We start from the raw sequence: 16,254 nt of genomic DNA, 5'->3' as shown, positions 1-16,254 counted from the left end.
GCTTTAAACACTGGCAGGGGACCTGTGTGATAGTAATGAACGCAGGATGAAGCACATAGGGGTGACTTCTTCCCATGTACGCCGTTGAGCGGGGCAACGTCTACAGTTCCTGTGGATGACTACCGGACCAATCACGTTAATTTATTTGCAACCTCTTACCTCTGTATTTTGTGAATACTTGTGCAATATTGCTCTTTTACTTTAAAATGCATCTTACTTATTTTTTATATATTTTTGTACAACTTTTATTCTATTGTATTTGCTCTGTTAACTAGCAACTGTCCCTTTATGGGAGCAACAGCAACAAAACAATTTCCTTGAAGGATTAATAAAGTATTCTGATTCTGATTCTGATTCTTCCTCTCATCAGCCTTTCAAACTGCCATTAATTTCCCCAATAATGACCCGTCCTACCACCCACATGGTATATAATCTGTATGCTGTGTGTTTACTTCATGTCTCCGTTCCGGCATCTTTTCAGTGGCAGCCTGTGTACCGCAGAACAAAATCCTACACTCAGTTTCGAACAACAGTCTTCCTCCTCTCCGGGCACACAGGTTATAAATAGAAAGTGCTCTCTCACTCGCTCACTCTGTCCTCTCCTATCACTCTATAACTCACTCTCTCTCTCTCTCTCTCTCTCTGGCAGTGGATTTGTTTCCGCTGGTTCAGTGTGTGTGGTTAAGGGAGATATGAGAAGGGCTGAAATGAGCTTTGATTGATGTCTTCCTCCCTCTTGCTAGCCCCGCATGCTTAAATTTTACCCCCCACACGCCGATTTCCACAGTGGCTTCTTTAACTCTAGTGATTTCAAGACACAAACGCAGTGTCTGACGTCAACTTTAGCGTGTTTTCTTTGTCTTGAACACAGACGTCAGGAGTGTTTTGGACATGTCCTTATCAGGTTGCTATTTGTTACACAACATTTAAAGGAACAGTTCAAAAGCTGCGAAGAGGCAGATGAGAAGATTAGGTCTTTTTTCAATATGTGCCTGTTAAATACTAATCTACAGTCAGTGTCCATTTGGTTAGCTTAGCATAAATGCTGAAAAAAGAGGAATTCTGCTTGGTAAACTGCTGCTGGTTCATAAGTTTTTATTTGTGTGTTATCATATCTGACTTTAACCTGAGATTAATCTGAACCCAACAGAATTTAATGCACTGGTTTCCTGTAATGACCTCATTTGGCCACAGAGGCTGCTGTTCAGCAAAAAGTTAAGTAGTCTCACTTTAACTCGTATAGAATTGAGTCGTCTCAATCACACACAGAATCATTTCCGTAAGTGAAGGTTCAACTTATCTTTACTGGAATGAGAAACAAAATTAACGATGCTATGAGCAGAACTGTAATTACGGCGAAGAACATCTCGGGCACTGCATGCAATCTTATTTTTGCTTAATGACGCTTATTAGAATATGAACATTAATAAATCACTGGGACATTAATTTTGAGATGCAAGCGTAATTACAGTAAATACATGCGGGGCTCTATCTGAGCAAATATCCAACCATGTGTCACGGACCACTGTGATTGTTGTTTTGTAAGGTGCAGTCATCGGGGGAGAGGATAACAGCTGTGGTGACTTTTATCACAGAGTTCAAGGAAAATGTCCTAAGAGAACTTCGGAAAATGAAACGGCTCTTTGCAGTTTGTGACCAACAATTGTTTTTGTATTTAAGAGTTTCGACTAATTGCAGAGACAGTATTGCGTGAAAAACCTGCAGACTTTTCTGTCCTTCACAGTACACAGCTTTAGAGCCCGGCTGTACCCGGGTTTATGCTACATTGTTCCTTGTCTTTTTAAAATGCATGTAAGACAGATGGTGGGAGGACTGACAGATGGGGAAATTACCTCCAATAGGTTGATGTTTACACTGAGGAGGAAATAAACCAAGGAGGACTATAAATATACAGTCTGTTGCCATTTCTTTGTGTATGGCATACAGATTTCTGTGAACCCTGACAAAATAATGTTTGTAGTACAAGTGAATATTTATCACTGATAAAGGTCACAAAAACGACACTGGTACAAATAAGGCAGACAAAATAGTAGACAATTGTTATTATAAGGGTGACGTCGATGTTTGAGCAAACTAATATGTTATTTGATTAATATATTTGAGAAGTAGGTGGCAAAGGACAAGACTGGGTCCGGGTTCTTATACAGCAGTGAGCCAGATATAAAAAAGGAGCTGCATGCAGTCAAGGTAACAGCGAAGCTTTCAAAAAGAACTGGTTTGACTCAGTTGATCAATTTGGAAATGTTTAGTATTTCCCATTTTGTTCCATTTCTGCAACAAAATGTAGCACAAACAATGCGTTCACTTTTTAGGCCAAAAATCAAATGCAGGAGAAGGTCATGTATTCTGGCCTAGTGTGTTTATCTATGACAGAAAGATCAGTACACAATTTAACAAAGAGTTACGGCAGAGTTGGCATTTGCTCATAATCATAGTAATGACCTGGGAAATACAGCTGCAGGAAGCTGAATGCACTTTGAGGAAATGTCTTGAAAACACATTTTAAAAGATGAAGGTCTCCAGATGACAAGGTAGCTAATGGCTACAGGAGCCCTTTAGCTCAGACTTGCAGAGCACCCCTAGCACTTCATGTTTTCACCACAAACAAAGCGCCCAAGAGTTTATTTAGGACCAGACCATAACCACATCCTCCAAATGCTCTCAGCTGTTTTGGTGAGTGTGATTGCTGTGTTCACACAGGTCATAACAAACTGAACCAAAGAGTCAAACACAATATGGTTTCTTTCAAACTGATTCAATGCTGCAAGTGTGAAAGCAACCTAAAAAAGTCTTGACAAAAGTCTCCAAAATGAATAAACATATAACCAGGGAGCTACGGCAGAAGCTGGTACCCTGCATATTCATGTTTAAAATAGATGTATATTTATTGCTGCCTTTAAATAGGTCTATATAAAGGTCCCTCTTGTGGTATTGACGATCTTGTAACTGGAAACTTTCGTTAAGGTCTGAGCTCACGGGTTGTGACATGTTTGCTAACGTTTTAAGAAATTACTTAAGTGAGCAGAGAGTTAATGTATTTTTATTTAGTTGTTTTTAGTACCTGGCTGTTAGCTTGCTAACTGTTATCCTCAGTGGCTTCCAGAGGCAAACACTTGCCAATCAGCAGTCCTCTTACAACGCTGTCATACAATTTTTGTTTAAGCAACTTCTCATTTTATATCCGCAAGTTTACAAGTTGCATTTGAAGGCAGCATACGTCTGTTCTAAATACACACATGGCAAGGATTTTTTGTTTTTATATATATTTTCTCTGACATCCACACATACAGCTAGCTTGATTGTAGCTATGAATGCATACTCCTCTATAATAATCCTCTACAAAGTATGAAAAGCCTAAAAATACTGACCGAAGAGTAAATACGACAAGTGAAAACCCAAGTTCTAGGCTGGGTTCTGGTTTGAAGCGAAGACGAGCGAGCCACACATCAGAGAATGTGCTCGGCTCTATAGCCCGTCTCCTGCACAACAAAGCCCAGCTGGAGTTTATTAACTTGTTAGTGGCTTTGCTACTTTTTCTCTGTTTGGTACACCGCAGAGACACACACACACACACACACACACAATGACAGACACACACATGTGCACAAACACAATCATACAGCAAACTCCACGAGCAGAACAAAGACTAAAATCCTTTCAGTGTCACTCCAACACAAAACTGAAATGTTAGAAGAATCTGGATGATACGCCTACACTCACACACGACAACGCAACTAAAAAACTTTCCAGAAGTGTAACACCTCCCCCCCCCCCAAATAATAGTCACGACATTTTACGACGTTTTATTAGCTGCATAAGGGTGTTATAAAGTCATTTAAGCATTCCCGTGTGCCAACAGGTTGCCGTTATCTTTGTCAATCTATAAGAATGTCTTGTCTTTACAGCTTGGCTTCGTGCAGCGTAAGCCACACCCCAGTCAGTGTATCGTAAAATACAGTAAGCACGACGTTATGGCAAACATATGGCAGCAGTAGAAACAACAGCGTTGCTTGTGTTTGCCGTCGGCTAAATGGGGAAACCCACAAATGTTTAAAGATATAAGGGCTTGGTTCTGTCTAATCATGCAACTCGCGGAGAAGATGATGCATCGACTCAAGACACAGAAGAAAGTAATGTCGGTTTAATAGGTTCTGAGAGATGGAAGCCATTTTGTGCAGCGTGTTTATAGCTGAGTGCCGTCAGGGCTCCTTTTGTTGATGTTCATTTGCTGTGAGAAGCCCGAGTTGTTTACAGTGAGATAAAGATTTTGCTCGGGATCACGCGGGGGTCAGAGTACGAGCTGGTAAACCTCAGGTTGTGTTTTGATGTTGAGTGAAGAGTTCGGTTTCCATACAGTGCATGTTTGGGAACACCGCTGCCATAACATGCGGCGTATAACTGATAATGGATATGATATTGTATCTTTACTGATTCCCTGAGGAGGTGTTTGTTTGCTCACTAATAAAAGGGTAAAACAAGATGTACAGGACAGCTGATTGGTATTGATTAAATGTGCTTGCTCAAGGACACTCCAGCAGGATGGATAACCAAGATGTGGACATGAACTCAGGCTCTCTAGAAGATGGTAGCTGAAGTAGCAACGCAGCATTTCTGACATCCTGCTGGTGATAGCGTGGCACCTTGTGACCCACAATGAAATCAAATAATTCAAAGTGTGTATTTGCTGTATATTGCTGCATTGTTACTTGTAGATAGGAGGTTGTTTAGATCTATTTAATGAACTTGAATGAATGACCTCCAACAATTCTTCATTCATTTCACACTTATTATTTCAAAACTGACTGTTTTATTAAAAAAGGGCAATGACGATCAGTTACATCACTTCTTACAGATATTTTATAATCCTTGAAAGAGTTACTGCTTCTGAACCAATGAAAGTCGGTAGTTTAAAGTCACATTTATGCTTCTGCGTAGTGTAGATACAACATAGCTCTCTAATGACAGCCTAGTTTAACTAAAGGTCTTTTTCTTCTTTTTGGTTTGGTTTATTAACTTGGTTTACTTTGATTGTTTCTCTGTTGCTCATTCTGTCCACCAACAATTATCAAAATGAAAACAGACGTTGCAGAAATATATATATAAAAAAAAAAAACAGCGATTTAAAAAAAAAAAAAATCTAAACGCCTTAAGGCCACAGCCACAATACAGCACTTAATAATACTTATCTGCACCGACTACAGGCTTAATCAGCCTCGCTGGCAATGGGCACTAACTAAAAACAGCGTTGGAGGGAAAAGAGAGAACATGTGCCAGACTCTAATTAAAATAGTTTTTGTGGGATTCAATATATTTTAACCATCTCACAGGGAAGCTCAGGGTTTCATTTGGTGGTACGCGGGGAAACGAACGCTTTGTGAACAATGTGTTTTATATTTGCTGGTGTGATTCATACAGTGGTTCTGTAATAGTTTTCCTAGGTAAAAGAATGACTGCAGCCTAGAGGGTTTGTGAAATATGGTGTCACGAATGAGTTTGGAAATACTGGAAACACTGTGGTGAACACTGTGTGTTCAAAAAGAAAGTATTACCCTTCCCTTTTTATTAAAATGAATAATTATATTAGCACTCATTGTCTCACAGCTCACAGTTCAGTTGCTGACAAAACACACAATGTAAAACATATAAAACAGCCTAATGTGTGTGTTTAAAAAGTAGCTTACAGCTGGGTGAATGCACAAACAAATGAAGGAACAAATGATGTCACGTTTCTACTGGTTACAGAAGATTATGATCATCAAAAAGCATAAATGGTTAAAAATGTCCTTCACGTCATTCAATCATTTTGTGGCTCCTCAAGAGGCACCAGAGCTGAATAACATCCAGCTATAATCAATCGTGATATATGGGGCTGAGCTACTTATGCAAATAACACTATTAATGTTGCTAATGAAGATAATAATTATCTGAAGGATCATCAAAAAAATTATGGAATTATAGGAAGTTATATATTAAAAGTCTTATCAGTAGATGAATCTTCTTTACTCAAACTCTAATCAAATCATCCCTACAAAGAGGTAACTACTTGGTACATACACCAATCAGGCATAACATTATGACCACCTTCCTAATATTGTGTAGGTCTTCCTTGTGCCTCCAAAACAGTTGTGACTCATCAGAGAATGGACATGGACCTTCTGAGGGTGTCCTGTGGTGTCTGGCAACACAATGTTGTTAGTGGGGGGCCTTTGGGTCCCATGGGTTGAGGGGAGGGGCCTCTGTGGATTATCCCACTGATACTTGATCAGTTTGGGATCTGGTGAATTTGGAGGCCAGGTCAACACATTGTGCTGTATTTCATGTTTTTTTTTTTAGCTGTTCCTGAACCGTTTTTGTGTGTGTGTCAAGGAGTGTAATTGGTATGGGGTGGGGGTGCCTGGTCTGGTCTAGGTGGGAGGTACATGTCTAAGTAACATCCACATAAATGTCAGGTCTAAACGTTTCCCAGCAGAACATTGCATTGTCACAAGATGGTCAATGTTATTAACTTCCCCCCCGTTAGTGGTCATAATGTTATGGCCGATCGGTGTATAATACATAACAAGGAGCTGATGCATTCGGCAAAGATTTCAATCTACCAGTCGATCTACGTTTCAGTCCCCTTCATCTATGAACAAGTTCTTTGGTAGAGACTGAAAGAGGCCGGCTGAGCAGAGGTGCCAGATTTTATTTTGTGGGTAAAAATAGAGTTGGGCAAGTAAACGAAATTTAGGCTGGTCTGGGATTATTTTGGTGTTTTTTCTAATTACTTTCTAATGCTGGTTTGAAACGAAACCAATGTGCATTTACTCTTCCCAAGACAGTGTGTGTGTGTGTGTGTGTGTGTGTGTGTGTGTGTGTGTGTACTGAATGTACACTGCTTATGCCACTCTCTGAAGTTGTGTAGATGTGGTAGTTGGCTTCTACAGTTTGTTCCTCTGTGACTGCATTGTTTTTCAATCAAAATATCGATCTAAAATTTTGGGCGCTTGTGTGTGTGTTTTTGACCAGCTTCTGGTTCTGGAAACCCTCAGCTATATCTACCAACACTGCAGCTCAGGGGGTCTGGGGCATTTGATGAGGATGCCTCCAGGGGGGCATCCCTCTGAGGTTCACTGGGCAAAGCCAGCAGGGACGAAACCTCGGGGTAGACCACAGAATTCGCTGGAGGTATCGCATATCTCAAATGTGCTCAGAAAGCCTTGGGATTCCTCGTGAGGAAGTAAAAAACGTTGCTAGGGAGAGTGACGTCTAGAATACGTGGTTTAGCCTGTTTTCACTGTGACCAGGTTTCAGATAAGCAATAAGTGTATACTTTATGTTACTGTGCTTTCTCTAAAAGAAGAGTAAAGACAATTAGTCGCATCTCTTCCTACAGACATTTTACTATAAAGAGTCTGAAAGCGTTACTGCTTCTGAACCAATGAAAAGCCAGTCACATTTGCAGGGATCAAACCCACCCTGGATATAGACTGTTCACCACACCGCCTTCTGGGAAGAGATACCGAGTTGTCAAATCCAGAACTAATAGACTAAAAAACAGCTTCTGCCCTCAAGCCGTCAAATCCCTCACACCTTCAACCTCTCCTTCGTAGACTGCTGTGCAATAACCCCCATATTTATTCTCCAGTCCACCTACACTCAAAAGGCATATCTGCACTAACATGGATACCATTTGCACTACTGTTTAATTGTTTACGGTTTTAAAAAGCAAATTTTTCTCCCTCACTCTACCATTTACACTGATTTCTGTGCTACTGTGTGCTTTTATTGTATATATTATATATTTTATTGTCTATAGCTGCTATAGTTTTTTTATTTTTACGCTGCTATAGTTTCTATTTTTATTGCTCACGAACCAAAGAGCTGCCAAACTGTATTTCACCGGACAACGACAATAAAACTACTTATTCTTATTCTTCTTAAATCTAGATTTATGCTTCTGCAGCACAACTTTTCACAACATTTCACTGTTTCAGTTAACTGCACAAAAAACGGCGGGAAATTGATATAATAAGTTACTGTGTTCAAGGCAAATGGCCACTGGGTCTTTGAGAATACACCAAAGGCAAATATGACTGTGATCTTCTGCCTAGAGGGACTGTGAAACGCTGATAGTTTCCCAAGTTTCAGCATACAAGAATAAAATCTTTGAAAGAAGCGATGTTCAAAAGTGGGCCATTTTTACCACACAATTTTTACTCCACTGCAATCCTCTCATATAATGAACCATTATGCAGAAAATACTCATCAAATGGGCTTGCATCCTTTTCCTGAAGATATGGTGATTAAATCATGTATAATGCATGGGGCACCACAATGGTACCCATAATGAGTACAGAGGCAGACTTCTCTATGGAGGACGGACAATGATGGAGATGAGACCCCGAGCATAACCAGTGAGGTCGCCATGGAAATGAAGGAGAAGCTGGTGCAGCCCAGGCTATTGACCGGTTCAGGCTGTCGGAGCTAAACTGAGGGCCGACTAACCTTTATTCCCCAGACTGATAAGTCTCAGGAGAGAGCACGAGACGACGCGGGAGGAAAGGGGGGAGGGGGCATGATAGGGAGGGAGGGGCTGGAGGATGGTGTGAGAGTGATAATAACCACATTTGCATGCACACATGAAACCCGGTTACTGTGAGAAATCGAACAAGCACCTCGGTTCCTCGGCTACTGTAAGCCTAATGTACAAGCAGCTGATCAGTAACCATCTCCCATATGTGTGTGTGTGAACCAGAGCTGTCACATTTTAATCTTATTAGTTAAACAGTAAATTCTGCTGCAGCTTGAGGAGTTTTTTAGCGTTTGGTCTGGTTATTTCAGAGACAGGATGGACCTTTGTAGGCGGAGAGGGCATGTTTTCTTATATCTGACACTTATTTTTAAATTGCACATATAACTTCACTCACAGCGATGTGGTGTTCGTTGGAAATCCATGTAACACAAATCCAGATGCATACTTCAAAAACCAGCCAAGAGAATTCCTGACAAATCCACTTATCTAGAACCACTGCTTATTAAATTACAGGCACTAAAATATATGGGCAATTCAAGTATGAAGTCGAACATAAATGACAGCCATAAAGAATATAAAAGATGCAAAAAAAATAAATAAAAAGACTTCAAGAAAATAAAAGCATCATATTTCAGAAACAGCAGCCATTAAATGTTTAGCTATTACCAGTTTTCAAAATGGTTGCAGGATAATCAGTCATTGTTCTGGTCAGGTATTCTGGCAGTTCTAATAATTTAATGAGCACATGCACTGATCAGCCATAACATTAAAACCAAATGCCCAATACTGTGCGGGTCACCCTTGTGTCTCCAAAACTGCTGTGACTGATCTGGGAATGGACACGGGTTTTGGGACCAATGTGGATCAGGTTTGGACGCAGGGTCAACACCTTGGGATTATATTTCAAGTTTTTTGAGCCGTTGCTAATCAGTTCTTGTGGTGTGGCAGACCGCATTGTCCCGCTGGGGACGGCTGCTGCCACTGCCAGGGAAGCACCGTTGCAAAGACACACTGCGTTGTAACGAGATGATCAGTGTCATTCACTTCACCTTGTCAGTGGTTTTAATGCTGTGGCTGATCAGTGTATAAATGCTGACATTGATTTGATGTCACTAATTGCTTGGTGAGTAATGTGCATTATCTTTTTTCCTGCATTATAAAGTTACTGTCTGCGACGCATCGTTGGTTTCTTTAATGACAGTCAGAACAAAACAAATGTGATCGGCTCTAAATTTCAGAAATGACCTGCAGTTCTGGGAAGAGAGTCGACTCAGATTTATTTATTCTAATTTTAGATACAAGGAAGAAACAATCTTTCCTTTCACTGCACTGTACAAGAGGTCTGTGATGCACATACGGTCTTGAGAAAAAAAAAAAAAAACACAGTTTGAATCCTGGTTAAGCACATACATGGCCAACAAATCAGCTTTACCCTGGAAAAAAAAAAAAGAAAAGAAAATCTGGCAAACCAGGAGAGCAAGCAAACAAGTGGGGGAAGGGAGTCAGAAAAAAAAATGAGGGAGTAAGGGAGAGAGGAGTGGGAGGTGAGGCAACAACAATAGGGGGGAGAGAGAGAGGGGAGGAAGAAGGACTAAGCAGTAATCAGTAGATCAGAGAGAAGTACACAAGCAGAGACACAGTATGTGAAAAATCAGTGAGTGAGGAGAGCACGGCTGTCGATAAGCAAGAGCTAAAAAAAAAACACCCAGTTTGCCAAATTATCAAGTGGTTTCATTTCTGCCCTGTGTTATTATAAGGACAAAGAGGGTCATCACCTCTGAGCTGTAGAGGAGAATTTTTTTTTATTTTTTTTTTATCTTTTAAAGGCAAATCTTCAGTCCCATGTAATGATGTGCACCATCTTCGTCTGGGTTTTTCCTCCTATAACTCATTCTACTCTCTTTCTCCCCCTCTGCCTCTCTGAGAACAATACAATCAACATGCATTATTTATTGGAAAGTACGTGGAACTACTGTATGTGCAGAACGTGTGTGAGAAAGACGTGAACGTGCGATTCAGATTCAAATGAGGGGAGGCTGTGTTCTGCGCGCACAGGTGCACGCCGGTGCGATTTCATCACTCGCCATGCAAATTTTGACAGAGGACAACCCTTGGAGACGGAAGACGGAGGGACGGATGGGAGGAAGAAGAAGCCGAGAAGAAGAGGAGACGGTACGTGTGCAGGAAATGGATCGAGTCAGGAAGGGGCGAGGGGAAGAGGAGAGAGACGTGCGTGTGATGACGGAGCTGCAGGCGCTGTGTTTGTACATGCGTCTGCAGGCAAATTAATCACGAGATGGTCTCTTACTCCATTAAAATGCTAATGTAGGAAAATGTAGACATTTCCATATATTTGCAATATATCCCAAAGCCCAAAGAGTGTTATTATGCTAAGTGCAGGCTGAATGTGGACAATAATGCAGTGACAAATCTAACCGAGATAAAGGCAAAATTAAAAGTCTGTTAAGAAGTGAATTAAAGTGCTGACAGGACACGACATTATGTTTAAACACTTGGTCTTCATGAAGTATTTAGACTTGAAGATGTACTATGAACTATTTTCTGTTGTCCTTGTTTCAGTGTTACATAAGAATGATTTGTGAGTTGGTCTGTGTGCCATTCAGTGGTGGGCTGTAAGAGTTTGAAAAAGGATTTTGCAATATTTGAATCAAATTTGTTTGTGGTGCGACTGTCACTTAAATCCAGTCACCCATACCCACACAATCCCAATGAAGAGAGATGAGACGCATTCTACACCTCATCATTCTTAATTACAAGTGTGAACTGTCTTATGTACGAAATCTGCTAAATGAGAGGGCTAACCACAGTTATGCGTTGCAATTAGTTATTTTTTTCAGGCAGTTACACCGATCTGGCATAACATTACAACAGATCACTGGTCAAGTGAATAACACGGATTATCCCGTTATCATGGTGTGATACATCAGGAAGCAAGTAAACATTTTGTCTTTAGAGTTGATATGTTAGAAGCATGACGACAAAGGCCAAATTGTGACGGCTAGAAAATTGGGTCAAAGCAGTGGTCAGTATCTGTCTAAAGTGGTCCCAGGAAGGAAAAGTGGTGAACCAGCGACAGCGATTGTAGCTCAAATTGAATGCTGGTCTAGATATAAAGGTGTCAGAACCATAGACTGTATAAAGATGGGCGGTGGAACAGCTCCTCAAAAGTGAAGCCAAAGCAAGTAGAGCTCCCCCTGGTGACTGGAGGCAGTATAGGTCATAAGCTCCACCCTCTCCATGTTAGTGGATGGGACTTGGGCAGACTCTGGCTCTAAAGTCGCGACACGGCGCTGCCCGTATCCCCGGGAAAATAGCGTCAGTTTGGCCAACGCAAGGAAGTGGGGACACATTGTCCATATTTTTGCGACAAATTAAAACACTAAAATACACATTGAATTTTTTTTTTTTTTCAAGGATGGTTTCTGTCATTTTAGGTAGTTAATACACTGTTGATGCATGTTCAAGTGTCAATGTAAGTTTCGATTTAGTTAGTCATTTGACACTATATGACATAAGGGCGACTACCAGTTGCCAGGCCAGCCGCTCCATAAAGTGTCCCCGTGGGACTGTGACGGTCCCACTGTGTAAAAAAGAAAAATTAAAAATAAGTACAGTGTATAATCCAACATTCCCTTGTAACTGGTGTAGGTAGAGCAGAGCGTAGTATTAATTAAACGAAAACGGGAGTGCGTCTGAAGGAAGTGTGGTCAGGTCATCAACACTGCGGCTCCGGGTGGCTCCACTCTTGGACCACACTGCGCAGACACTGGCTTCAAAGTCGCAAGATGGCGCTGCCCATATTCCCGGGAAATTAGCATCAGTCCATACTTATATACAGTCTATGGTCAGAACACACAGTGGACCACAGTGTTTGTTTTGCAGGGGGCTGCATAGCTGCCGGCCAGTCAGGGTACCAATGCTCACCCCTGTCCTCTGCTGAAAGCAGCTACAATAGGCACATGGACTGTGCTGGTGTATCATAGTTTCTATGCATCATATGGATAACTGGGTGCCTCTGTGTTGCATATCTGGGAAACATATGGCACCAGGAAGGAACACCGATCTGCAACCCTGTTGAGGTGCTGGTACCTATCAAAGTAACATCCACATAAAAGCCAAGACCCAGGTCTCCTAGAAGAACATTACATCGTAACGAGATCATCAGTGTTATTCCTTTCCCCAGCAGGTGTTTTTAATGTTGTGGCAGCTCAGTGCCAGATATGATGGGGTCGAGCAGAGCTGCTGATGATCTGTTTTCTCAGCAGTGCCACAGAGCAACACTTCAGCTAAATAAATAAAGTACTGCCAGCATATGTTGCTGATGGTCTACGTGCAGTTATTCATTAAGCGCTGTAAAGCTGGCTTCACGGTGAGACATATATATTTAATAAAATGTGGCGTCAATTCAATCATGAGGCAGCATCGCTCGACCCGCCCCAAACAAATATCAGCACAGCAGTCCATACGCAATGGTATAAATATGTAATAAGAGCTATGATTCATCTATAATGTGTCTGGGAATTCATCTCAGCATGACCTTTAGAGAAACACACAAATTTTCATCTTTAAAAGTGGATCTCCATCCTGTGACTGAATGTAAGCTTTTTTTTCTCCTCATTGATGGAGATAAGCAAATAATATTACTACTATTAAGTAAGAAAATCCGAGGAGGCAAATTCTTCATCTTTTACTTTTTTTTTGGATGAAGGATGGATTAGACAACCGATTAATATTTTTCACTCATACCTCTTGGGTATGCTGCATACTCTGAACTCTCATGAGAAATGTGCAAATTATATTTTTGCTGTAACTTTTCCGTGCCCTGTCAACACATTAGCAGGCAGTGCAACACCAGCACTGGCAGGGAGCCTTTTCATACAGCGGAAGAAAACGCAGATGTCACTGTTTTCATCGCCTGCTGCCACAATCATTATGGGAATAATAAACTGATATAAATACCCACAACCTTGCAGATATCCAACCATTAAGGTATAGTGAAGGAACATACTGCATGTAGTGCAGGGGAAAGGACATTTACTTAGGTTCTCAGGTCTGAATATAATGGATGCTGCAGGTTTTATGGTATTTTAACCACTAGGTCCAGTGCTGCTACTTAAGTACAAATAATGAATTACCTACAATATTTTTGTCCACCTGGAATCAGTGGACACAAATTTACAATTGGAACAGACCCAAAAGCAAGAGGAAAACAATGTCAAGTTGTGTTTGTGGTCACCTCGTGAATATGAAACCCAATATTTTACATCCGCCTTTGGTTACTACCAACAGCTGAATGACATATCTGGCTCTTAAGCTGCTAAATGGTCTGTTATCTTCATCAGCTAGTTGCAGTTTGGTTTGTCTTTTGTCTGTTGCTGAACAGGCAGTGTACAAGGAGGTTTATCTGTGGTTCACCCCAAAACCAAATTAAAACCACCTAAAGTCTGCAAAAAACCACTAAAATGTTTTTCATTGAGACAGCACTTTCCACACATTCCCTTACCTAGACTGGTGGGTTTGATGAGTTCGTCCAGCATGTCGTAAAACGGCAGCCTCTGAAGCTTGACATCTGGGTGGACCGGATGCAGCGTGGCCGAGGCGGGCAGGTGGTGCGTCAGCCCAGTCAACTCATGTTTCCCTGGACCGAGCAGCGAGAGCGGCAGTAAGGCAGCAGGCGATGGGGCTCCGCCGTGACCGGCGTGACCCTCATACGCCAGCTGTGTCAAGCCAGCGGGCAGTGCTGCGCCCCCTCCTCCGACCACTCCAGCTGAGGCAGGGTGGTGCGGTCCGGACATGGCCAGCTCTGAGTGGGATACCATCTTGGCAGGAAAGCGTCGTCGGTAGAGCTCTTTGATCTTCATGTGCACGGCGGGGCTGCAGCCGGCCTTCAGCAGATGCAGTGCCTTGGTCAACAGTTCATGCTTGCGTCCATGCTTGTTGCGTCCAGCGTAGCCCAGCAGCACCTGCAGCTCCGACACCCGTAGGCTCATCACCATTTGCTGTGATGGGGAGAAGAAAGAGTAAGGAAAAAAATCTACTTGTAAGTTTCACTTAACTATCATGACTGATACACAGTGGTGCAAACACCACACTTAGAATCTAACAAATGCCGATTAGAGCGAATAACTGGCCATAATATATTTCTATTTTAACAGAACTATAACAAAAGGTGAAACTTTACAGGTAAAAATCCAAAAGAAGAGAGCAGTTGTCGTTATTGAAGGTCAGAACTATTGATGTCTTGGGTTTAAAAAATTCTTGTAATATATAAACCATTGTGCAGTGCTCTAGCTCCTAATGATCCTCTTCAACCCGTTATTCAACCCGGACTTCCTGGATTATAATTCATCTCACAGGTACCTGGGGCAACTCAGCCCCTCACATTTTATTTTATTAATGCAGCTATGTTTCAGTCTCTCAGAAGCGAAGGAGCAATATTTTGGGTTTCTCCGCCAGTCTTCACTTCAACCGTCACCTTTAGAGTTATTAAATGTGTGAGACTGTTTATCAAAAGCAGTGGAAAGGTTTCTCTGCAGGGTGTTACTTGAGTGAAGAGCCCAGGAATTCAGGAGAATATCTGAATCAAGCCCCTGTCAGCTGAGGTGATTGAAAATAATTAGCAATGAAACTCTGCGGCTGTGAACCTTTCGTTCAAGCTAAGGTAGATTGAGTTGAGCTGAGACATATTCGACAGATTCGTATGTTCGTACATACAGAGGGCAAAGCTGGGGCAGTGGTAGGGCGCTAACGATTGTTAACTTGGCCAATGCAGCCCTGAGCCCAGTGAGCTATGGAGATTTAAAAGACATTAAGCAACACTAAAGGGAAATGTTTAAAGCTCAAAAGCAAACAACCAGGCAACTGCTGCACTCCACTAGACCAGCAGACCCCCGCGACCCTTAACAGGAATAAGCGGTTACAGAAGATGAATGAATGAATGAATGTATGAATAATAAAAACGTGTTGTGCAGTGACTCTGTACGTAAATTACACACAGCCAACAGAGCTATACGTCTAAGAGAGGACATAGAAACTGTGTACTACTTTACATAAATGCAATGTTGTTCTCATTTTCTCTCAACATTGTGGAATTCCCCTGTGAGAAAAAAACAAAGGGAAGTTACTACGGAAGAAGTATTTTTCATATGTGGTCAGGAATGAAAATAAAAACTGAATTTTAAATGCACAATTAGATGATTTGCATTCATAATGTATGCATTCATCTGGTCTTGATGCTTGGGTGCCGCCTGAGGAACACCGAGGCTGACCTGAGTGTACACTGAGATATCTTAGCACGGCACAGCTGACAGTTTGCAGGTGTTTAAAATTGTGTAGTGCATATGATATTAGTTTCGGTACTAGGGCCGCTTCATTGCCATCTGTGCCCAAATACTATATTAAACTCACAAGTAATCAGCGTCTTTCATGTTTTGTTTTTTTTTTGTGTGTGTGTTTTTTGCATCAAGTTGTTTCTTCAGTGTAATGAGAAAAAAAACTTTAACCATCAAAGGATTTTCTCTGGTTTAATGTGAGGTTGAGGAGCACGGGATCAAATGGTTCAGCTTCATGCTGGCCCACACTACATTAAGCACTAGCAGCATCTCATCTAACTAATCTGTCACAATATTTACACAGACAAACTCTCTGAAATTAAAATGCTTAAATCACAAAAAAAGATCATTTCTCCCTCTGTTATC

At 41.5% G+C, this 16,254-nt stretch overlaps 1 protein-coding gene across 1 annotated transcript in view; it reads right to left on the bottom strand.

Annotated features, from left to right (window-relative positions):
* Nucleotides 1-16,254, bottom strand: part of LOC311485816 (E3 SUMO-protein ligase PIAS1-like) — a 57,628-nt gene that overhangs the window by 15,448 nt on the left and 25,926 nt on the right. The window contains exon 2 of the mRNA XM_084541454.1: nucleotides 14,061-14,556. Within this exon, the coding sequence (XP_084397580.1) occupies nucleotides 14,061-14,556 (496 nt within the window). The remainder of the gene's footprint in view (nucleotides 1-14,060; nucleotides 14,557-16,254) is intronic.

Source organism: Chelon labrosus, assembly GCF_963514085.1.
Source record: "Chelon labrosus genome assembly, chromosome: 3".
NCBI classification, from domain to species: Eukaryota; Metazoa; Chordata; class Actinopteri; order Mugiliformes; family Mugilidae; genus Chelon; species Chelon labrosus.
Note: the sequence above shows the minus strand (reverse complement) of the source record. Positions and strands in the feature narration are given on the sequence as shown.